Source organism: Lissotriton vulgaris, chromosome 5, assembly GCF_964263255.1.
Source record: "Lissotriton vulgaris chromosome 5, aLisVul1.2, whole genome shotgun sequence".
NCBI lineage: Eukaryota > Metazoa > Chordata > Amphibia > Caudata > Salamandridae > Lissotriton > Lissotriton vulgaris.
In genome coordinates, this window is record NC_141693.1 from 459244668 (window position 1) to 459269783 (window position 25116).

Consider the following 25116-nt stretch of genomic DNA (forward strand, 5'->3'; position numbering starts at 1 on the left):
CACAGGCTTAAAGCCTTTTGGCAAAGGATCCAAGACCCCACCTAGCCCTGCATGTTGCAGTACCACATGGTAGTGGTGGTGTCTGAGACCAACTGCAAAATCCTTCCTCCTAGGGTAGGAAAGAAATCCTTTAATACCCAGTAAACCACTCTCAACCACAACAAACTGATGAGGAGTCAAGCTTCCACCAGAGACCTCTGATCTCCACCTCGCCTAGATGGCCTCCTCAACCCAGAAGCGATGCATTTGTGACTACTATCAAATCTGGGTAGGATAAGAAGAAGTGACTGCCACTCGCCCAATGGTGTTCCAGCAGCCTTCACTGCAGATCTTTTGTTGTCTCCTCCCAAATCAGGATACACTCTGATAGATCGCTCTGATGCTGTGCCCACTGGGACTTCAGACCGCACTGCACAGTCCGCCTAAGCTATCAAGCAAGTGTCACCAGCAGAATGTAGGTGTTCAACAATCCCAGCAGCCTCAGAGTCCTGTGCACTGAGAGCCAGGACAGAGACTTAAACATCAGAATCATAATCTGAATGTCCATGGGAAAGGCACAAAACGTTTCCGTATCCAGAATGGCTCAGATGAATAGGATCATCTGCGAAGGAGTCGGGTGTGATATGGTCTTGCTGATAGTGAATCCCAACAACCTAATTAGGTTCACCGTCAACTGGAGGTGGTTCACAACTGCCTGGGGTGAGCCTGTCTTCAACAACCCCTCAGGGAAGACTGGTACCTCCAACCTCCGAATATGTTAGCACCTGAGGGGCTTTGGTTCAAAAGGAAGTACTGCAAACTAAAAATAGTCCTGGTCCACTGTGAACCACAGGCAGAGCCTGGGAAGCTGGGGGAAGGGGATATGGAAATAAGCATCCTGAATGTCCAACGCCACCATCAGTGGCCGAGGGCAGACATGACCATCAGTGGTCGAGGGCAGACATGACCTGCGCTAGTGTGTGCATCTTGTAATTGTGCTTTGGCAAGAAGGAGTGGGGGAGGGGTCTACAATAGGACAAAGGCCTATGTATTTCTTAGGTACCAGAAAATAGCGGTAGTAACACCCAGTTCTTACATCCGAAGCCGGAACCATCTCTATGTCTTGAAGACCCTGAAGTTCTTGCTGAAAAATGGACAGGTGGCCCTGCATCAGTCACCTGGATGGTGGTGGGACGTGTGGCAGGGTCAAAAGAAATGGGAGAGCGTAGCCCCAAGGACAATGTGAGGTCCTGCTGGTCTGAATTGATGGCTTACCACCCCGGAGGAAATATCGAATCATGCATTTGACAGAGTGGCTGTGTGATGGAAGGGACACTCTAAAGCGGTTTTGCAGTTGTGGATGCTGGAGAGGCAGGGGACTGAGCTGCACACTGTCCCTGTTGTCCTGGGCATTGTCTTTGTGGACTGCGGCCTCGGCCACAATAAAAGCTGAAAAGCCTCCTGGGCTGGTGGAAGTTTGAAACACAGGTTAAATTAAAAACCCCTGCTATGATCAAGGAGGGGTTGACATTGATGGTGGAGTTTCTGGTGGGGGCAAAACCCAAAGAATGTGACATGGCCCTGCTTTCCTTACACAGTTCGGGGGCTGGAACTGCCTTGGCACCAAATAGTGAGAGCCATCAACTTATATTTCCATCAGAAAGGCTTGACCATCTCCAGAGAAGCACACAGACTTGGTGCCAAAGTACCACACTTGTAATTGCCTGACCTCAACAGCGGTTGTGTCCACGCAAGGCGGAATTACAAATTTTGCTACCTCACGGCCATCCTGGCTAGCTTAGGTCATCTAGAACATCAGAAAATACTAGTTCATGGGAATAGCTGCCCAGAAGACAGCTGGCATTCATAAGGGCCTCTTTAAAGGACAACAGAAGTTCTGAGGGTGCTTGACCAGGCTGGAGTTCTTTTGCTAGAACCTTAGTCTTCACGTCCATAGTAGGGAGTAGTAGGTCCAATATTCTGTCGCCCTTTCCATAAAGGCGCTGAAGGAGGCATTTTCCTCAGCGGCAGCGCCAGGAGAAGAAACAAGGCCAGTATATACAGAAGTATTCAGGTCACTGGCCTCTTAGGAGTTCTTCATAACAATTGTCCTCATCATATTGGGGGATAAATCACCCCCTTCATTAAAATTGTCATTGTTTGAATCAGTCTAGGTCCTACTGAGTGATAAGGGCAAAGTATCAGAATCAGTAGGATTGCCTGCAGGCTGCCCTCCTGTAGGAATCAGGAGCGGCCTCAGTCGAGGTGATTTCTGGTCAGAGTTGGAAATACAATAGGCTGCAAAACCTCCTCCGTCATCAGCACTGGTGCAAAGGGAATTGGCACAAAAGATGCCTCTGGATACGAATTTGGTACTTGAGGTGGTGGTGAACTCGTGGGTTTGATGGGGACATACGGTGCCAAGGACTACCTCTTGTGTGGAAGCCGGATTTGATGGCCTTGCGGATCCTTGGGACCAAAAGGTGTGCTGGAGGGAAATAGTAAAGTGTCCAAAATGCATAGCATTACTTCTCAAAAGGCCTCGACTTCCTGCAACGTCACCGACGGATACAGGAATTTAGGTGTGCACTGGGACTAGACTCTAAATCAGCTCCGATGGAAGTTCAGGAGCGAAACCAAGAGGTATGTTGACGCCTTCATGCCCTCTCTGGAGTATGAGAAAGAAGAGAACAAGCCTATTCCTGCATCGATTTCTTATGCTTCGTCTTGGACTTTATCCGAAGACTTTGACGGCAGTGATGATCTGCCACTGGAATGACTTCGGGAGCCGGCTTTCCTTTTGACTTCAACTGGTCATGGCCTGGAGTCTTCCGATTTTTGGCATCATACAGCTTCACCCTGTAGCCCAGTATGGCATTTGGATTCATCTGGACGCTCAAAAAAAAGGCCTTGAAAAAACCAAGGAGTAGTTCCGGGTCTGCGTCTAAAGCCACAGAAAGAAAGAAAGGAACTGACGTCAGTGGGCGTGAGTCAGTGAAAGTACATGGGGCTTCACTCATCACTTCTAGAGAAGACGTAGAGCTGCACAATGCCACTTATCATCATAAAGGAGTATTAGCCCAACATTTCTGGATTCAGTCTGACAGTTGGGGAATATATAGTATCCTTCAGAAGGTTGTTTTACTGATAATGTTAATTAAAGTGTCTCTGAGATGTCAAGAAAGAAAATGAGTTACTTACCTATAACCACGGTTCTCTAGTATTGGTATTTTTAATAGAGTCACATGCTTGAATCACCCCGTCGATTGAGTGGGAGTCCCACGGTATCATTATAAAAGCAGTAATACTATAACTACAAAGCAAAGAACAGTCAGTGCAATAGCCTATCTATATCCTTTTATAAAAAAGAAACAAACTTAAGTAATAACCAATCAGACGACAGCACCCTGTAGAACACTCCCAAGAGAGGCCGAGTTCCTCGGATTTTCAAGCACAACTGTGATAACATATGAATGAGGAAATAAGGAAAGCTTTCAGGGGAGGTGGGTGGGTCGCAAGTGAATCTACGAAAGATACCAATACTGGAGAAGTGTAGTTACAGGTAAAAAACGAATTATTTTCTCCAATACTGGATCTTTAATAGATTCACATGCTTGAATCAGAATAGCAAGCAGTTATACAGATAAACATTGTAGAAAACAGAAGTACCTTAGAGGATGGTGGATAACAATATAATACAGAATTGCATTGTTAGCATAAAACAATTCACAGCATGTAAAACCAAGAAGTATCACATAACCACATTATGGAAACAACATAGAAAGTAAATAATGAAATACCTTTATGAGTAGAGGCTTAACTTTTTGGAACAGATGATGTAAGACCGCTTGTCCTACAACTGCGTCTCTGCAGGTTGCCAAATCCAAACAATAATGCTGCATTAAATGCTGCATTAAAGTATATCTGTTCTCCATGTTGCAGCACAGCGGACTTTGTCTAACGGGATAACATAAAATAAGGCAGCAGAGTAGAATACCGCCCTGGTGAAATGTGCCTTAGCCTTGAGCAGCTTACATGGCAGAGTTGGATAGTTATTGCAATTCATTGTACAATAGTTGTCTTTGTGACTGAAGCGCCCATATTTTGAGGCCCATAAAAAACCAGCAACTGATCTGTCTTCAGAATTTGTTTAGTCAGTTGGAAATAAAACTTAAGACATAGTTTGATGTCCAGAGAATGAAGAGATTTCTCAGCTGGTGAGGATGGATTTGGAAAAAATGTGTGGAGAACTATAGTTAAGGTGAAATTGGGATGGAACTTTAGGAATACATTTGGGATTCGTTCTGAGCAGAAAAGAGTCATCAGTGAAGCGTAGCTATGATTTTATAGTGAAGGCTTGAATTTCACTTATTCTCCTAGGTGAGGTGAGAGCCAAAAGTAATGCAACCTTCCAAGTAAGAAATTTGAACTCTACTTTGTGAATAGGCTCAAACGGTGGCTTCATAAGCTGCGAAAGGACTATGTTAAGACGCCATTCTGCGGACGAGCTCGAATGGGAGGAAAAGTCCTGAATTATCCTATCATGAACTGCTTGATGATGTGAGAAAACAAAGAATTGGAAGAACGTCTGTATCAAGAGATGGCAGCGAGGTAAACCTTAACAGACGCATATGCCGGTCCTGATCAGGAAGGAGAAAGAAGGTAAGGCAAGATTTGCTCTGGAAATGAGAGAAGAGGGTGGATTTTGATTTGAAGGCACCCAGAACAAAAACACTTCTATTTCAATCTATAAGCTTTGTTGCTGAAATCAGCTCCTGCCTTAGACAAAACCTCCCTGCAATCCTGAGGGATGTCTAAATCCTTGAATTCATAACTATTCATGCAATTGGAGAGAGGCTGGATGAGGAAGGAGGTTTTGCCCCTTGCTCATGGTCAACAGGGTTGTCGTCACGGGAGGGCGATAGGGCTTGGATTTCGAGAGCACAAGGAGCTCTGTAAATCAGTGTTGGTAGGGGATGAAAACCTGAATTTCACTTATTTGCCTTGCAGACGTAATAGCTAAGAGAAAAGCCATCTTCCATGAAATTAACTTCAACTGAGACTTGTGAATGGGCTCTAAAGGAGATCTCATAAGTTGTGATAAGACTTTGTTCAGCTGCCATAGCACCGAAGGAGGCTTGACAGGCAGGTAGGCCCCAAAGAGACCATGCATAAACTCCTTCACCAGTCTATTAAACCATAAAGATAATCGTCCAGAACATCGCCTGTATCTGGAAGGTGCCGCTAGATGCACCCTGATGGATGCATGAGATAGTCATGATTTGGCTAGATGTAGCAAATATGGAAGAATCTGCTCAGGTGTAGATGAGAAAGAACGCCAAGTCTATGAAGCACACCATGAGCAAAATCTTTTCCACATTGCGGAATAGCATTTGCTTGTAGAAGGAGCATGAGCCGTATCAAGAATTGAAGCGCATTCTTCAGAGAGGCCTAGAGTACTGAATTCAGTATGTTGAGAAGCCAGGCCAATAAGTTGAGAGTTCGAACCAGTGGGTGAACCACTTGACCCTGGTTCATTTAAAGGAGATCCTCTGTTGGCAGAAACTGAATGTGTGGGCACTCTGCTAGTTGAAGAATCTCGGTGAACCAATACTGTCTTGGCCACACTGGGGCGATGAGAATGAGACGGCAACGTTCACTTTTGACTTTTTCAATGATTTCTGTAATGAGTAGAAACGCGTATGCAAACGTTTTCATCCAAGAGCGTTGAAAGGCATTCCCCAAGATCCTGGCTGAGGATATCTGCTGGGGAATAATTTGCAGTTTTTGTTGAGAGAAGTGGCAAAAAGATCCAGGATTGGATAGCCCCAAGAGTGGAAACCCCTTTGTAGCTGGCTCTTGTTGAGCTCCCACTCGTGGCATTGTCTGTCCTGCTGAGCGAATCTGCCCATTTGTTCTCTATGCTTGGGACTTGTTATATTTTGAGAGAGGTGATGTTGGTTATCAACCATTCCTATATCCATTGAGCTTGGGCTGACCAAACCTGTGACTTCGTTCCTCTTTGTTTGGTGAGATAAAACATAGTAGTAGTGTTGTCTGGTCTCACCAGTACTGAAGAATTGTGGAGCCGGGGTAGAAAAGCCTGAAGACACAGAAACACTGCTATCAGCTCTAGAAGGTTTATGTGAGAAGATGCTTCCTGACTGGACCTCTTTCCGTTAACCTCTATGGCCTGTAGATGTGTTCCCCATCCTTCTAGGGAGGCACCTGTTGTCATCACCACCTGCAGTATCACAGGCAGGAAAGAGACCTTGCGAGACATTTTTACATATCATCTATCAGGACAGTGCCAAACTCATCTTTAGAGTTATTGAAATCCTGTCCTCGAAAGATCTATGGCACTGAGTCCACTGCACATCGATCTGTTCCTGAAGAGGCCGCATGCGAAGGCGAGAGGTTGAAATCAATAGGATGCAGGATGACATCATCCCCAACATGAACTTGTATGTCCTTACTGAAGTGAATTATTTTGCAGAAAGAGATTGTGTGAGAGTTTGCAATCAGGAAATTCTCTCTTCCGCGGGGAAGCCTTCACTAGTCTCATGTCTAGGACCGCTCCTAGGAATACTGCAGATATGGAAGGAATGCAGGAGGATTTTTCCTCGTTGAGCTTGAGGCCTACAGATTGAAACAGCTTCAGGCAATCCTCTGCTAAGTTTATTGTTGAATGAAAAGTGTGACCCTTTATCGTCCAGGAAGGGGAAAACCTGGTGACCTAAACGACCTGAGAAAGGCCACCACTGGTGCCATCAACTTGGTGAATACTCTGGGCGCTAACTTTAACCCGAAAGGGAGCACCTTCAACTGGTAATGGCAACCTGACACCTCGAACCTGAGAAACCTTTGGTGCTGTGGATGTATCAGAATATGGAAATATGCGTCCAGTAAATATAGGGAGAACATGTAGTCTCCTGAGTCCACCAGAGATAATATCCTGAAGGGCTGCTTTTGATTAAGTTGTTTTGAGCCCTCACCTGCCTCCACTTTCCTGACTTGTTCCTGATGAGAAAGAAATTGGAGTAGAAACATTGGTTGCATTGATTGAACTGCACTTTTTCTATTGCCTTCTTGAAAATAAGATATCAAATTCTTTAGAATGGAAAGATGACAATGTGATGCCTTGCGCAGAGATTTGGAGGCTTTTGAACAAATTCCAGGGTGTGACGGAGCTGGGTTACATCTAACACCCATCTGTTGGAAGAGATGAGCTTTCAGTGAATGAAGAATTTGAAAAGAGGGTTGCCTAAATGATGTGGGACTCCCCCTTGAAATCAAACTACTTCCTTCCCTCGACCTTTTTAGGAAGTCATTGAAAACTTGGCTCTTTATTAAGGCATACCAGTAGGCTCTGTTTCTGTCTGCTAACAGCTTTTTATTTGGTTTAGGCGCCTTGACGCCCATTGGGCATAGTTGCGCATTATAAATAATATTTCATTCATTCATTCATTCATGACAGGAGCCTGCGATACATCATTGCCTCCTTGTAGAATCCTGAACCTTTCCTCCGCCGAAGGATGGCGATGCATTGGCTGTCTGGAATAAGTGGACATTGTGGTTGGTCAGCAGGACTGGGCAGAATATTAAGATCATAAAGCTTGTTGAGAGTAGGGTGAAACCTGTGCTGGAACTGTGGTCTGGTATTAAATTGGCCTTTACCCCTGCCTTGAAGGGGATGAAAACGCCTTTGCTGTAGGATGCCAAGTGATCTAGCCATCTCAGCATCGGGCTTTATCAACTGCAGTGAGTCATCGGCATGTTTCTCAAACAGGTTCTGCCAGTCAAAAGGCATGTCGAGTATTTTGGCTTTCATCTCCGTGCGGAATGCGTTGCCCTAAGACAACCTTGACACCGCAGAGGGGGGCGTGGCCAAGCAGCATGGCCGACAGGACGTGAGCTCCACCAGCTCCGTCCCGAGGACCCGTTAATCCTCAAGTAAAGATCCTGCCTGGGCTGTTGAATCGACTGAAAAACGAACCGGAAGCCTCCCTGACTCGAATGAGACCCCCACGCTGAAGGAGCGATTCGTGGTACCTCCACAAAGCGGCGATGGCGGCACTGTGGGCGACCAGAGCTCCAGGCTGATCTACGCGACACCACGGTCTGGGCCTGTGGTGAAGTGCCGAGGTGCGAGTGGCCCGCCCAGACGCGGCGACTCGCTGATCCTGGACCGGGCGCGTCCATGACGGACCCCGTCGTGCTGCAGGCTGAGACCGGCTGACATCTGGAGGCGGTTGGCGGCCGATGGGGGACCTCGGTGACATACGGCGACCGGCGTGAGGAGATCACGGCGCCCGCCTCCCCAGGCTGCTCTCCTGAAGCGGAGCTGCCGATCGGGCGCCGTTGCCGCTGGTGAGCGGTTGGCTGGCCCCCAGGACCCTTGGGGGACTTGTGGAGCGCGGGGGCGAACAAAGGTACTGTTGCCCTGGTCCCTGTTGGAGGCGACAACTGAGCGGGCGGACTTGGAGCTGTCGGGCGGCCTGCCCGCCCTTCCCCTTTTGCCGCAATCTGCGGAGGCTGCGGACCTGCACCCCCCCCCTTCCCCCCCACCCCGAGCCAGTATCTTCATTGAACCTCCCGCCGGGAGCGGGAAGTGACTTGATAAACTTGAGGAGACCCAGGATACGGCGCTATAAGGGACACGACCACACTAGTGCCCCTCCCCCACTCGCCCGCCATCTTGCCTGAGTGCCGGGGAGCTTCCTTCTTTGCGCTGTGGGGGCACGCGGCGTGGGAGATTCCTGGCCCAACTTGCACTGCGGTTGTGTGCTCCTCTGGGGGGACGTCCGTGAAGCCTTTGGAGTTGTACTACTGCCGATTGGAGGTGAGGGGCGAGCCTTGAAGTGCTTTGGTTGACCTGCTGGCCGCCCGTTTCCTCGGACTCTGACCCCTACAAGCATACCTACACTGAAGTGGAGACAAGAGCTCACTTCCTCAACACTGCTCCTATTAGTTGGTCAACCCGCTTGGTTTCGACACTACCCACATTGCGCTTGCTTGAAGCTGCCTGGTGCGACTCCATCGTTCCTGTTGTTCCCAACCTTGGCCCACCCTTACATCCCTTGTCTGGCCAGCGGGGCCTGAGGAGAACTCTTTGGACCATATTGGATAGGGACAGGATCTGCCTCCACCAATGGCAACACGCAAAGATAGATCCTCGAAGTCCTCCCAACCTAACACCATAGTGCAATATACTACTCCGCGTCTGCCCTCTCAGAGGATCACACGGCAGACGGGTCCGGAGGACGGGGGGGACGGTTCGGCGGAGCCATCTAGAGCAGAGATCTTGAAGGCTATTCAGGGATCCCACTCTGCCCTGGAGAGGCAAATAGAGACTGTCTCCATAGATGTTAATCTACTTCGAACGGATCTCCGCAAGGTGGCAGACAAGGTTTCAGACGCAGAGGGCAATATCACCCAATTGCAAAGTGAGGTGGTCTCTTTGCAAAAGTCAGTTGCGCAACTTACATCCACTACCCGTGCGTTGGAGAGACGAGCTGAGGACGCGGAAGGTAGGGCCCGTCGACGTAACATCAGGGTCCTGGGGGTACCGGAACGATTGGAGGCGGGAAATGCTGAGCGCTTCCTGGAAACCTGGATCCACACTCAGCTGTGCCCGACTGGACTGTCCAGTGTCTTTATCATGGAGCAAGCACATAGGGCCCTTGTCCCCCCTCCGTGAACGGGCGAGCCTCCTAGGGCCCTAATCGCAAAGATCCTGAACTATAAAGACCGTGACTGTATTCTGAGAGCTGCAAGGGAAACGGAGTCCCTCACAATTGAGAACAGCCGCGTGTCAATTTACCCTGACTATACCCAACAGGTGCAGGAACAGAGAAAGTCCTACTTGGGAGTTAAACAAAAACTCTGGGAAATGAAGCTCCAATACATGCTTTTATATCCAGCCAAGCTTAAGGTGCTCTCCCAGGGCCGTGCTCACTTCGAGTCACCGGGGGAGGTGTGGGAGTGGCTTGAGATTAGGGGAGACGACCTGCCCCAGGGTGAGCATGGTGGCCCCCGTGAGACCTGGGGGACCAGGCCCCAGAGAAGGCGTCGAGGCAGAGGAAGGCGCCGCTCTGGATCCCGAGGTTCTCCTGAAACTCGAGTTACAGTAGGAGCGGATGGCGCACTCTATATGAGAACATCACCGACGAGGACGGTTCCGGGGTCTCCTGGGGGCGTCCGTCCCTGGTGAGATTTTGGACCCTGACACTTTACAGGAAACACTGCCGGACACAGACTCCACGGCTCAGGTGATCCCGGAAACTGCCCTTTCTGAACCGAGGTTGGAGTAAAGACTTGACTTGAGATACGGTTTGGTGTACGCTCTGTTGTCCTCCGAATTGGGGGGGCCTCCTATTGGAACTCTGCTGGTCCAATACTATTCTTAATTGGCACTAGGGGTTCTGGATACCTGGCTGAAGGGGAGGACTTGCACCCCAATGGACTGAGGTACGGGGTGGGGGGTCCAATTTTTTCCCTGAGCAAAATGTAGCCCGTACTAATAACTGACCTTAGTAGACATGCCCGGGAACTGTCTTAGACCACTGGGTCTCTCAGGGAGCTGGGGGGGAGGGTGGGTGGGTTTAGTTTGTTGTGTGTGAGTGTGTGTTGAGTGAGTTGTATGGGGTGGCTGTGTACGTCCTGGCAGGGGAAGGGCGGGGTGGCGTTTCTCTTTGTTGCTATCCTCTTGCTCGTGGGTGGGGGTGGGGAAACTGTTTTTGAAGAAGTTCTGAGTTCTAGGGGTTTTGGGGGGTGGGCTAGGGTTACTGTAGAGGTTATTGCTGGCATTATATGCATAATGAATCGGACATATGTGTGGCTCATTGACAGGGCTACTCCTTCCAGTCTAGCTGGAGTGGGGGCCAGGTGGCTGCAGGTCATATTGTACACATACTATGGCCCGGATGGGCGCAATCATCGACCATGGGTTTTAAATTTTTTACTTGGAATGTGCGTGGTTTGGGTACTTGCACCAAGAGACACAGAGTCCTTTCCTTCCTTAAACGGCATGGGGTTTCGGTGGCCTGTTTGCAGGAGACCCATTTGGATGAAGACGGCGCACAGCGGCTGTCTAAGAAATGGAGAGGTCAGATCTTCCACTCCTCCTTTTCCACATATGCCAGGGGAGTCCTCATTTGGGTGGCCCCAGGGATCCCTTGCGCTGTCCAGTATGTCAAGGCAGACGTTGACGGCAGGTATCTACTAGAGCGGCTTAAATTAGATGACAAGGAATTACTACTCCTTAACTCCTATGCACCGAATATTGATGACCCAACCTTTTTTTCTCGAATCCAAGATCTTGTAGCTTCAGATCTGGATGCACCCTTCCTTTGCTTTGGGGACTTCAATTGCGTATTGCACCCTGAGTTGGACCGCCATCCCCCTCAGTCGGGCACAAAGCCCCGTATGACGGCGCGTCTTCGGGAAGTGATGCACAATTTGGGGGCGCTAGATGTATGGCGAACTTGTCATCCCACCCAGAAACTCTCACGTGTTATACTCAGACACATGGCACCCATAGCAGATTGGACCGCGTGCTTGCGGCTAATCTCACCCCGTCTCTCACCATGATGGTTACGCATCAGGCCCGATACCGGTCAGATCATGCCCCAGTGACGTGCATGGCGCAGTGGGCTGATCGAGCTGCCCGTCCCCGCACCTGGCGAATGCCCACTGACATTCTTCAAGATCAGCTGGGTAGGGACCATGTGGCGACTGCTCTGTCGAACTACGTAGATCTGAACTGGGGGGGCGATGATCTACTCTACTCTACTAAATGGGAGGCCCTGAAGGCGGTGGTGCGTGGAGCCTGCATGGGCCTCACATACGGGGTCCGGAAACAGTTGTTGTCTGAACTGCGCGATGCGGAGGTTGTGCTTCAACGCACCCAGTCCTGACCAGATCCTGACGCTCTAGATCAGCGGACGGAGAGGGAGGCGCAGGTGTCGATACATGACATCCTCACTCGACTTGACAAATTCACATTGGGCCAGTACAGGCAACGTCTCCATCGCGAAGGCGACAAATCTAGTCGCTTATTAGCCTGGATCCTTCGCCGTGAATTCGCGCCTGAAAGGATAGTTGCCTTACGAAACTCGAGTGGTGTTATGGTCCATTCAGAGTCAGATATCCTTGAGGTCCTCCGTTCCCATCTGCAGACTGTGTACGAGGCTGACCCCTTGGTTACGGAGGACTCCTATCGTCCGTATCTTCGAGACTTGGACCTCCAGACCCTGCCAGAGGCGGCGGTGAAGGAACTTGAGGCTAAGCTGACGCTGGGCGAGATCGGCGCGGCGCTGGCCGCCCTCCCACGAGCTAAAACCCCTGTCGGGGACGGTTTCCCATCCGAGTTTTAGCACTCTTTCGGGAACGTTCTGGCTCCCCTCCTATTATAAGTTTACAATGAAGCTCTGGACGCTGGCACTCTTCCACCCACCATGAATCAAGGGGACGTCTGCATGATCTTGAAACCGGGCGGAGATAGTTGCGATCCAGCGGCATTCCGTCTTATTACCCTGATTAATACGGATGCAAAAATCCTTACTAAGCTGTTAGCCACTCGCCTAGCCCCACACATGACTCGATTGATCCACTCGGACCAATGCGGATTTATCCCAGGCCGTAACACGGCGATGAATCTGTGCCGCTTAAATCATGTCCTTCATGAAGTACAAGGGAGAGAGGGTCCTCACGTGCTTGTATCAATTGATCTAGCTAAAGCCTTTGATACGGTACATTGGGGGTATCTGATGGAGGTGCTCCAGAGGACGGGGTTCGTACCTGGATTTTGCAGTTGGATCTGTGTGCTCTACGGGGCGCCCCATGCCAGGGTTTCGGCTAGGTTCGGCCCGGTCGGAGGAATGGTCATTGGGGAGAGGCACCCGTCAGGGTTGCCCTCTCTCCCCTCTTCTGTTGGCTCTAGCGATCGAACCCCTTGCAGCCTTCGCCCGCGCTGAGCTACAGCAATGGGGAATTACGGTAGGTGACACTGTCAATGTGATCTCACTCTATGCTAATGACGCACTATTCTATCTAACTTACCCCTCCGAGGCCCTTCCCGTTTTGATGCAGACCCTGGACCGCTTTGGTGCGGCCTCTGGGCTGCGTATTAACCTCAGTAAATCCCTTGTTTTCCCATTGGTGTCTGCTGTCCTTCTGTATTCCTTCTAATCATTGTTGCCCCCGTTTGGGTGAATGTATGGAGGGTTCGTTTTGTTGCCGCAAATGTGGCTTTGACACTACCCCGTCATCGCCAGCCCTAGTTAAGCCCCCCCTTAAACTCCTCCTTATCAATGCCCGCTCTATGGTAAAGCACTACATGGATATTTACGGCTCCTGACGTCCTCTTTATAACCGAGTCTTGGCTAACCGAGGACAGTGTGGCGGAGCCGGGTTTAGCCCTGCCTCCTGAGTATAGCATCTTGACAGTGAACAGGGCGACGAGGGGTGGGGGGTTAGCGGTTATTTTTAAATCTAGGTTTCCCTGCTCTTTGGTCAGAGAGCCTATAGTGGGGTGTGAATGCGCTAGATTTGTTCTTCCTTTCACGGCACACTTCTCCCTTACGGGCCTCCTAGTGTATCGCCCCCCAGGCCCTGCGGCAGATTTTAGCTTGGCGATTGTTGAGGCAGCTAGTGCTTTAGCTCTGACCTCTGTTAATTTCATTCTCCTGGGAGACCTTAATCTTCATTTCGATCTCCTCGCGGATGGGGAGATTGGGAGGCTTCTTGCGGATTTTACCGCTTGCCAGCTAAGAAAATTGCTGGTGGGTGCTACACACTCTGCCGGCCACTTGCTGGATCCGGTCTTTTCCAACATCTCGGGGCTCACAGCTGGGGCTCCAAGATCAGTCTATTGGTCAGACCATTGTTTAGTACCTCTCTCCCTTTTGCTTCCCACTCCGCTTCCCAGAGTTAATTTGAAATCTACGTTTAGACGTTGTTGGTATAAACTTAAGTTGGAGGAGCTTCTTGCCGCCTTAAAGGCTTGCCCTCCAACTTTAAGTGCAGATCCCGAGCTGGCTTATAAAATATTTTGTGACTGGCTTACTAGTGCCCTGGATTCTCTCATCCCGGTGAAGCGGTCTGTTGGTCGTTGTTCTAGATCCAACCTTTGGTATAGTGACTCCTTGGCTGTCATGCGCAGTGCCTGTAAAAAACTTGAACAGGCGTGGAGAAAGAACTACGACCTAGAGGCTAAAAGACAGTACCAGGATGGGATTAAGGCCTATCATAAAGCAATTCATTCTGCTCGGGCTGTCTATCTTTCCGATGAAATCAAGGCAAGTAATAACCCTATTAAATGTGTTTTTAAAATTCTGAATGATTTTAAAAGTAGGAAAAATCCCCCCGCCCACGCGCTCACCTCTAGCGAGCAATGTGAAGATCTGGCTGAATATTTTGTCCGGAAAGTGGAAAATATCTACAAAACGTCCCCTGGCTGTTCTGTCGAGCAATTTGCTAGCCCCGCTCTCCGGCCTACTAACACACTTTCGGTTATTCCTACTATCACCCAGGAGGAGATGCTTTCCCTAAGTAGTAGGGTCAAGTCTGGCTCCCCCTTGGATCCAATGCGTCCGGATCTTGTCCGGGACTGCCTTCCGGTTCTTCTTACTCCCCTTTGTCATATGATCAATTCCTCTTTTTCTTCGGCGGTTGTTCCGCTTGCTTGGAAATCTGCCAGGGTGGTCCCCCTGTTGAAAAAACCTTCTCTTGACCCCACTAACCCTGCTAATTTTAGACCGATATCTCTCCTTCCTTGGGCTGTAAAAGTAGCGGAGGCTCACGTTAATAACATTCTTGAGTGCCTCCTGGAAAGTAATAGCACCTTGGACCCCTCACAGACGGGCTTCCGCCCCGGCCATTGTACCGAGACCGCGCTTTTGGCAGTCTGTGAACATCTGCGGTCGATTCTGGACAAGGTTCAAACAGCGGCGCTGATTTTGCTTGATCTCAGCGGCGCGTTTGATACTGTCTCTCATTAGATCTTACTATGCAGGCTGGAGGAGGCGGGGGTAGTGGGCCTTGCTTTGGATTGGTTTTGTTCCTTTCTTGCGGAAAGGACGTTCCAGGTTACTTCGCCCCCTTTTCTTTCGCATGTCCATGCTAGCAAGCAGGGGGTTCCTCAGGGCTCTGCCTTGAGCCCCTGCTTGTTTAACATCTATGTCCAGCCTCTGGCAAGCGTGGCGCATGAAGCAGGCTTGACCTTAGTGTCATATGCCGACGACACGCAATTGGTGGTTGCTCTCTCAGATGGCGGAGTCTGTGGTCCGGTGCAGTTTTGTACTGGACTTGAGGCAATTTCGGAGTGGATGACCTCGAATTGTCTTCAATTAAATGCTAGCAAATCGGAAGTACTGCTGGTTGGCAAAAATAAGGACCTTTGGAGCTCACAGTGGTGGCCTACTTCTATGGGCAACGCGCCAACTCCCAAGCCAGTTGTAAAAAATCTGGGGATCTGGCTTGATTCTACTCTGGGGTTTCAGGACCACACCAAAAAGGTGGCTGGCATTTGTTTTGGTCTCCTACGTGGCCTTAGGCCCATTTTGGGATTCTTTGATTCTGCCACTCGCCAACTGATAGTACAGGCCACCATTCTCTCACGCATAGATTATGCAAATTCTCTGTTGTTAGGGGCCAACAAGGCGGACGTTCTCCGTCTGCAGAGAGTCCAAAATGCAGCGGCACAGGTCCTGTGATCTCTTGCAGATGTGGTGCTTCCTTGGGGGATCCACATTGTCACCTATACTGAGGATACCCAGTTGGTGGTTTTCCTAAGTCAGCAAGATAAATCTGTGCCTGGCTTAACTTCCTGCCTTGGGAAGGTATGTGAGTGGATGGACAAGTCATTCCTAAAACTGAATGGAGCAAAGACAGAACTTATGCTCCTGGACCATTCTGCCCCCATGAATATAGATCTTTTGTGGCCCAGTTGCTTAGGTTCCCCTCCTGCTCCAATGAAACAAATCAAAAGTTTGGGAGTCTGGTTCGACTGCAATTTGGACTTTAAAATACAAGCTTGTACACTCCCAGAATTTAACCCATTAGAAGCCCAGGTGATGATGGGAGACCTGGGGAGGGGCGAGTGTCCCGAATCTATAGTGCCCTAATCAATAACAGCCCTGCGTCCCTTGATCGCTTGCGTGCCCGATGGGATGGGTGGGTGGGACCCCTGGAGGAGGCAGACTGGAGAGACACCTTGATGGCCCCACGCACCCTGACGACGTCCTCCAAGTTGAGGATGGTACAGATATACTACCTACACACGTCCTATCTCACCCCAGAGTGGCTTTTTCTGGCCCATTTGAGAGCCGCCCCAGATTGCCCTAGATGCGGATGCTCCCCGGCTGATTTTTTCCACATGGTGTGGACATGCCCGGGACTGGAGAGGTTCTTGAGAGGAGTGGAAAGGGAGTTAACACAGGCCTTGGGTTGGGAGGTACCACATGACCCACTCCAGCTGCTCCTAGGGGTTTTTGATGGCCTTGATGGCCCTTTGCGAATCCCGGGGTGCGCCAGAACAATTTACCAAAATTTGGGGGAAATGGTTTAACCTACAGCCACCATGAGCGTTGATATTTGCTCTGTGTCTCGCTCCATTGCAACATTTGTGCTGCCGACTGGAACATGGCTTACCCCTTCTATGTACGCTGCTGAATGTTTTCACCTGTATCTAATAATTGCTGAGCTGATTTCGTTGATTTTCCTTGCTGTTTTTGAAATGTCAATAAAGTTGATTATCAAAAAAATACAAGCTTGTAAAATCGCAGCTAATTGCCATGGACTTCTTAGGATGTTAAGGAAGATCCTCCCCCTCCTTCCTTTAGATGCCAGACATATATTAGTCCAAGCACTTATACTGTCCCGGCTCGACTATGTGAATGCTGTCTACTTGATTGCTCCACAAGGAACTACTTAGATACTGCAGATTGTTCAGACCTGTGCAGCCCGCCTTCTAATTAACATCCCCAAACGTATTTCAGCCAGACCTGCCCTTGGTTTGTTGCATTGGCTCCCTATCCAGGAAAGAACTAGGTTTAAGGCTATGTGTATTGTTCACAAATCTATTTCTGGGAAGGGCCCTCTGTTGTTCCAGTCAATGGTGCAATTATATCGCCCCAACAGAACCCTGAGATTCAATAACAAACGACTACTCGCAGTTCCTATGATAAAACGGTCACGAACTGGAGGTCGGCGGTTTTCATATAATGCAGCCTAGTTTTGGAACCAGCTTCCAGATTATCTACGACTGGAATCTAGCTACCTTAAATTTATGAAGCAGCTTAAAACCTGTCTCTTTCCGTGATCAGTTCTATGTTTTCAAGGTGTCCCAATAAGTGCTGGGATGCTCTCGGGTAGCCATGCGCTATAAAAGTGTGTATTCAATTCAACATGGATGGCGCTTATTTGTAGATCCGCTTGTCATTATGAAGCGGAACGAAGTTGCCACAGAGTTGTAAGACACCACCTAACGGCGTGCAAAAGCACTGCTTTTTTAGTTTCACGCTCCAGTCTGGCACCTGGGGATATTCACATGGTAAAAAATCTGTGTTTTCATGTTACCATCAGAAAAGCCTGGCACCTATTTTTGAAGGACTAAATATTGCGGACATCTTAAACAAGACAACAGGCTGGCTTTGACTTGAAAATATGAAACAGGAACATGAAGAGCTGATAACAGTGGCACCTTCAGAGCCATTCTTAAGGCACAGAAGCTCTGATACAGTGTAAGAGAAAAATTATCAATAAATTAGGAAAAAAAGCATGCTCATGCAAACTCATGCTCTACTTTCACACAGCATTATACACATTATGAGTCTCTAAGCACTAAAAATAATTACTGTGGCTCAGCACGTGTACCAAAAATGGTCTCACCAGTTACATTTATCTTGACTTCTAGTTGTTTTTCTGGAGTTACTTGGACGGAAGAACGCTTTGTAACCACTCCAGTCTTCACAGTTTTGGGAAGTACAACTGTATCGCTGCTCCACTTGCGCTGTAGAGAGCCGGTGCAGTTATCTGCCTTTGTGGTGTCACTTGAAGTATGCAGAAAGTTGTGAACATGCAGCAACCAGTCAAAAATTAAGAACACACGAAGATTGTTCAAAACAACAGTGAAACAGGAGGAATCCTTGGAAGATCTGAGTAAAGAAAGTAAATAAGTAAACAAGTAGTTAAGAAGCACATACAGAATCATATCTGCTCTTGGTATTATAAAAATACTAAGTCTTTCTTAACCTATTCCGTAAGTGATGGGGCTCTCGCACCCTCAGTGAAATTCTGTGGTTCGGGGAATCATTGAGCTTGAACTGCTGCTGCAGCTAGATCATAGGCCGTAAAGATGGTAGATGCCCTGTGCAGTGACTGTCCCAATCTCTAATAACTCACACAGAACAACGTCTTTGGTAACGGCCACAAATATTTTATGAATTAAAAAAAGACTTTTCCAAAGCATATCATTTTGTCACTAGGACAACTTGAAAAGTCAACTTCCTATAACTGACTATTTGTATTGCTGAGATTTATTCAGTAGCCCAATGTTAATCCACGTCCTTCTCTACAAACTGTGGGAAGCAGTTTGGGTATGCATAATGTGTTATTTACAGCACTTATGAGATCACATTATTAACTTGAAACCAGGCTGAGGTTGTGATCACTACTTTCATTGGGGCCACTGCCAAAATTAAAAGTATATGTATGGGAGTGCTTGCTCAGTGACAGCACCAATATTTTAAAATGGCGTCAACAGATTCATCATTGAATTAGACAGTGGTTGGTCCATTAGGGTTGATTCAACAAACTGTAAGGTTAGAGGAAATGATGTCACAGGAAGTGATTTCATATAACCCTTGACCCTGATTGCTTTTTTAGTAAGGCATTTGGCATGACCCTAACATCACAAACATTAAAATCGCTGAGGTTTCGTAATAACAGCATGAGAGTATAATAGCATAACACAAACAAATGTCTACCACGTATTTTATGGTGCGGACTTGATCTTTGAAAGTTCTAGGGCATAGTACTTGCCTTGAAGTGTAATGAGCTAGCAAAGTGAATATGCCAGGCTTCTTTTAGAGGGTTTCTCCCCCCGAGAAAATATGAAAATGATGGAGTGACATTGTACATTTTAAAATAAAATTGTAACATAAATTTGCTTAAATGCTGTACGTGCTACAAGGGCACTCATTAAATATTCATATCCCTTCATGGCGTGTCACTCCAATGAAACAGGACATTTCTGCCCCATTTTTACAATATGTGGTATGGGTGCTCATACGTCAGAAAATGGCGCTCATTGTGCCAGGGGCAGCATACTGGCATGGGTGCTACCATATTCCATGGGTGGCTCCTAATATAAAACATTACGCAAAGTATACCAATGCCAGAATTTTAGAATATATGCCTTCCTTATAACATAAGTGACTCTTAAGTAAACAACTTACCTGAGAATGTCAGGGCTACATTTTGTCATGGTTTCCACACACCTGTATCACAGGTTGTCCACATATCCTCCAGTGGGCTAGTACAAGCATTCTACCACTGGGTCCCCAGTTCAAGAATTTCCTCAAGTATGTCAGTATTTTTCCACAGGTGCCTTGTATGCCATAAAATAACTCTAGTATGCCAGTATCAAAATTTAACCATTGGTGTAATTTATGCCAAGAACTATCCTCAGTGTGCCATTGCCAGTATTTTGTCATAGGTGCCTATCATAACAAGAATTGCAGAAAGTATGCCAGCGTCAGTATTTTGCCCGGTGTATTGCTATGAGACAATAATTGTGTTCAGTATGCGAGGGCCAACGACAAACTTGCAAGCATCATATCACAGTCTCGCTCACACTCACATTCACTCCTTTATTCTCACTCATACTCTCCTACACCCCCTTACATCCATTCATACTCATTTTCACTCACTCAATTGCCTTCAGTCTTAACCTCAATCATAAAAAGTAACTCATACTTACTGACACTCAGACCTAGGTTTACTAACGCTTTGCAACACAAACCCGGCGCAAAGTGTTAGGATGGGATTTACTATCTAACACATCAAAGCGGCATTCCATGGGCGATGAGGGGGCATCCCCATGCAACCACCCATGTTTTTTTTTAATGCAAATCCCAATCTAAAAACATTGGTAGGCAGAACTCTCAATATTACAACAAATATATTGGAGGGTCTGACACACAATGTATCCTAACAGAGTGCCCTATAACAACTTCAAACCAGGTGTATCAAAAACAAGAGAGTCATCCCCATGATGATCAAGGAGGGATGCCCATCAGTCACCACACGGAACCGCCCTTCATCATTTGGGATTCCACCAAGACCACTGCTGGGATAGCCAATCGACTATCACGGTCGGGGGTCCTGATGTAGGAAGGAGCTCCACCGCCGATCAGTGAGGTCTAACTAGGGTCTTGCTTCTCAAGTTCTAAGGGTGAGAATATCAAAACTTAGGGACTGATGTTGCAGTGCTCAAAAAGTGTTAAAGTAAGAAAAAACTAGTGAATATAAAATAGGATAGGGGGATACTTATAACTTTATTCCGGTGTTACGCTGCCTTCCAATGTTAAAAAGTAGTAGTTAGTGACAGTCAAAAAATATAAAGACCGTGTAGATGTTTTATGTGGTCGACATGTTTCAGCAAATTAAAGACATATTCGTCATTGCTTTCTTCAGGACCATGTTAACTAATAGCTACTGCAAATTAAGTGATAGTGAATACAACTAAGTGCTCAAAATCAAAATAAGATACAGAGGTCACCTGATGTCACTAGGTGTTCTGCTCCCTCTTAACATGAATTCTGAAAAGAGAGGAAACAGAAAGGTTTGAAGGATGCAGCCAAGGCTGGTCTGTTAAAAAAAACAGTTTAACATTAAATTCATAGTTATGATTAATAATGAGTATCAACACAGTATACTGAATGCCTCTAATCATGGAGCGCATACATATAATCATTGGGCCTAATCTGTTGACTACCAATGAAGAAATTCTGCCCCATCTTACCATTTTTGTAAGAGGTATAGACCTCACCCCACCTGGCCACTGCTCAGGAAAGAGGAGAAGCACCGCTCTGAGATAGAAAGAGATGTAAATATGCAAGCATTAATACACTCAAGCTACTGTTTTACTCCAAGAGTCCAAGTAGCGCATGTCAAGCCAGGGGATTGCTCACTCTCAAAACATATACATAAACATATACATAACAGCATATACATAAATGGCTAGAAACGTGCCATCACAGAGTAAATGCTTGAGTGAATAGGGCTCCATAGTGTTGTTGTTGCTCCCTCAATCTCAAAGAGAATGGAGAAGACGAAGCCCACACACTGTTTATATATCTATGTATTCAAGAATCAAGCCTGTTCTGTGTGGTTAAACCGCTCGAAATGGTAAATTCATTCAAGTCACGTGTGGCCTGTTGTCCGTGTCTTATTACTGGCACACACATTATCTCGGATGCCGACGCTGTAGGACCGACGGACAGGTGAAGAGTATACACCGGGTCATCTCGCGGTCTGGAAATGCTTTTTCCTTATGTGTGTGTGTGACACGCTATTGCTTGTTCTTAAGCAGTCGCTGTGACTGCGGACCATTCCCTATAACAGTATCTTTTACTGTTCTTAGACGCCATTGCTATATCAGTGTTCAGCGTCTTTTCTTTCGCTCTGTTCTTTGCTCCTATTTTCGTTGTGACGTAGGTTGTTCTAGCTTTGCTCACACTCCTTTCTTTATGGCTGAAAAACAAGGTTTGTCGTTTGATGAGGACGACGTACAACTAGTCCTCGCTGACCCCCCTGACCTCTCTGAGACTGAACCCATCGCTGCAACCAGTAATGAGGATGACTGGGGCAAGATATTAATTCTAAAGAAATCACACACACGAACAAGCCTCCATGGTACTATAATGGCACAATATTTACGTAATAACTGTGCACCCACAGGGTTGATTGTAACAAACCATCCCAGACTCTTCTTGACAGACAAAGAATTTTTAAAAAATTGGTCACTCATCGCCTGGCGATGTACTAGGGATTGGCTTATCTTGATCATACAGACCTCCAAAAGAATTGCAGATGCAATACTTATCGAGATCAGATTCTGGAGTCACATATTAAGACTACCCTCTCCACTAAGGCTTTCCAGAAAAATGTGGATGAAACTAATAAAAACAATAGGGAGTTTAGAGAATTCACTTTGTCAGTAAAAATTGAAAAATTTAGGAAAGATCTGGACAAGTTCACGTTGGACAAAGTGTACCCCTATACAAGTGACACCTACACTCCACCGGATTTTTCGGGGAAAGGGCGGAAAACTGGGTCAAATTACGGCACCTCTAGCTCTGATGACAACTCGTCAGGAAGTGACACAGGCTCCGGCAATCAGGGAGCCCGAGGTAGAAGTCGAGGTAGGAGGAACCCCCAGAACAATTGGAGAGGGAATCAACATCATCAAACACCGATGTGGTGGCAACCTAACCTGTGGCAATTTGGAGGCCCGCCATTTCCACCACAAAGGGACCACAACAGATGGGTCCTTTTCCACCTCAGATGGGTCCCTTTGCTCCTCAATACCCAACCAACTTTGGAGTCCGGCCTTTTTTAGGCGGAGGCCGAGGACGGTCTCGTGGCAGGAGAAGAGGCCAACAGACACCACAGGTACATTACAGTCATCCAGCAACATCGGCGAGGAGCCTGAGGAGTACCACCACGAAGAACAAGGAGCAGGCGTCAACCAGCCTGGAACCGGGCTCGTGATCAACCTTAGCCAACATGTACTGACACCTATTGAAGAAAAGGCTCTGAATAGAGGCTTGGGGTTTGTACCGACACACAAAAATGACAATTTTGAAACACGTCTTGAAGTGTCCAAATTTCTGAGAAAAATTTGCTTACATTTCTTCTTTGGAAACAAGCAAGAAGTTGGTTCTCAAGAAGTAAACACGGGGCTCAAGAAAAAATCTACTTTTTACCCACCCTCTCACTCTATGCCTCCTAAAGTTTTGGCTTTCGAACAAGCCATTGAAAAGAACATTGAGAACCGTTTCAAACAACAAGAAAGAGAGTATTATAACAACTTCCCCAAAGAGGAACAAATAGCTCTCAAGACACTATCAATGATAGACCAAGTGACTATCAAGCCAGCAGACAAAGGGGGTGCTATTGTCCTTCTGGACACTAGCACCTACCGGGCAGAATGTTTGCGCCAACTAGGCGACGCAAGATCCTATCGTCGTTTGGAGACCGATCCTACACCGGAACTGAAAGCCACCATCCAGACCATGACGGAAGAAGCAGTATCCGATGGTTGGATAACGCCACAGGAAGCAGCCTTTCTTTGTACCACGCACCCAGTCACCCCTTACTTCTATGCCCTTCCCAAGGTGCATAAGAAACAGAGACCACCCCCTGGTCCTATTATTTCAGGCATTGAGTTGGTTCTCGAACCCTGTCAACATTTGTTGACCACTTTTTGCGTCCCATGGTGCGAGAAATGCCAACCTACTTGAAAGACACATCGGACGTATTACGTCTTTTGCCTGAAATTGATTTCGACACAAACACTGATCTTCTTATATCCTTTGATGTAGAGGCATTATATACATCAATACCACAGGATGAAACTTTAGAAGTGATTCAACACCTATTACAATCAAGGGAGTTAGACAGTATCACTCCAGTCAGCTTCATTATGGCCTGTGCCACCTTGGCTATGAAAAAGATTTTTTTCCAATTTGAAGAATCGATGTACCTTCAAGTGTCAGGTACCAGTATGGGGAGCATTTACGCTCCCAGCTTAGAAAATTTATATGCTCATTCCTTCGAACAGGAGCATGTACTGGCCACCACGAATCCTTTCATTGACTGTATTAAAACATGGAAAAGGTACATCGATGATGTCCTAGTGGTGTGGCGGGGTACTGAGGAAAGATGCCATGAATTCCTATTCTGGTTGAATAATCATAATGCCTTCCTCCGCTTTACAATTGAGATTGGAAGGAACAGATTGGCGTTTCTGGATTTACTAATCACTGCTACTACAGACGGTCTGCAGTCTGAATTATATAGGAAACCTTTGGCGAAGAACTCTCTTTTGTGTTTTGACAGTCATCACCCTAAGTCCCTACGAGGCAGCCTGCCATATGGGCAATTTTTGAGGGTTCACAGGAACTGTTCAAATGCAGAGGCCTTTAAGACACACTCTCAGGCCCTCAAGGAACAGCTTATCTCAAGAAGATATCCCCCCAGACTTGTTCAACGCTCTCTTAAACGCGCGCGGATCAACAATCGTCTGGCCCTTTTGGAACCTCCGGTGCAGAAACCTCCTCTGGAAAGGATTACTTTTGTGACCACCTTTGGGACATTGCCTAATAACATCAAGAAAGTGGTAATGAGACACTGGTCCATTCTCAACTCGGACAACGTCTCGATCCAAAGCCTCCTTTTTTGTTTCAAGAGGGGACCGAATCTTAGGGATCGACTGGTCCATACGCGACCACGTGAGTACAAACCTAGGGCTCTAGGGATGTTATGGAACCTCCCTCCGGTTGTAGGTCACCATCCTTGTGGGATGTGCAACTCGTGTCCCCAAACGAAAAAATCTACTGAATTGGACATTGGCACTTCCAGACCGTGGATTCAGTCTAAGTTCACGAACTGCAATAGTGAGAACCTTGTGTATCTTATCACCTGCCCCTGTGGGTTAAAATACATAGGGAAGACAACTCGTAAGATCAGGATAAGAATCTCTGAACACAAGAGTACCATTAGGGGTAGGAGGCAAGCGACTAAACTCACGAACCATTTCTTAGAAGCACGTCATCCTTCAACTGCGTTCGAGTGGACTGTGATAGAACAGCCTCACATCCCTGCGCATATAACTGATGTATCCAAATACCTTTTACTCAGAGAACAGAAATGGGTGTATGAGTGATGGCGAGGAGCGTCTACACTTTCCAATAGTTACCACATTTTTGATGAATGGCCAGACACCCCTGCGAGGTACAATCATCCTTTCCTTAATTCGAAAATATCTGATTCTGTACATTAGTAGAAATTACAATTGGTTTTGTACAATCAACCACCGGTTTGGAAAATCCTCCTACCCATCATCGG

The 25116-nt window shown here is 47.3% G+C and overlaps 1 protein-coding gene across 2 annotated transcripts in view; it reads right to left on the minus strand.

The window, feature by feature from the left end:
- Positions 1-25116, minus strand: part of VPS13D (vacuolar protein sorting 13 homolog D) — a 2754556-nt gene that overhangs the window by 1737620 nt on the left and 991820 nt on the right. For both annotated transcript variants that reach the window (XM_086921894.1, XM_086921893.1), the window contains exon 31: positions 17872-18137. In XM_086921894.1, coding sequence (XP_086778020.1) covers positions 17872-18137 — 266 coding nt within the window. The remainder of the gene's footprint in view (positions 1-17871; positions 18138-25116) is intronic.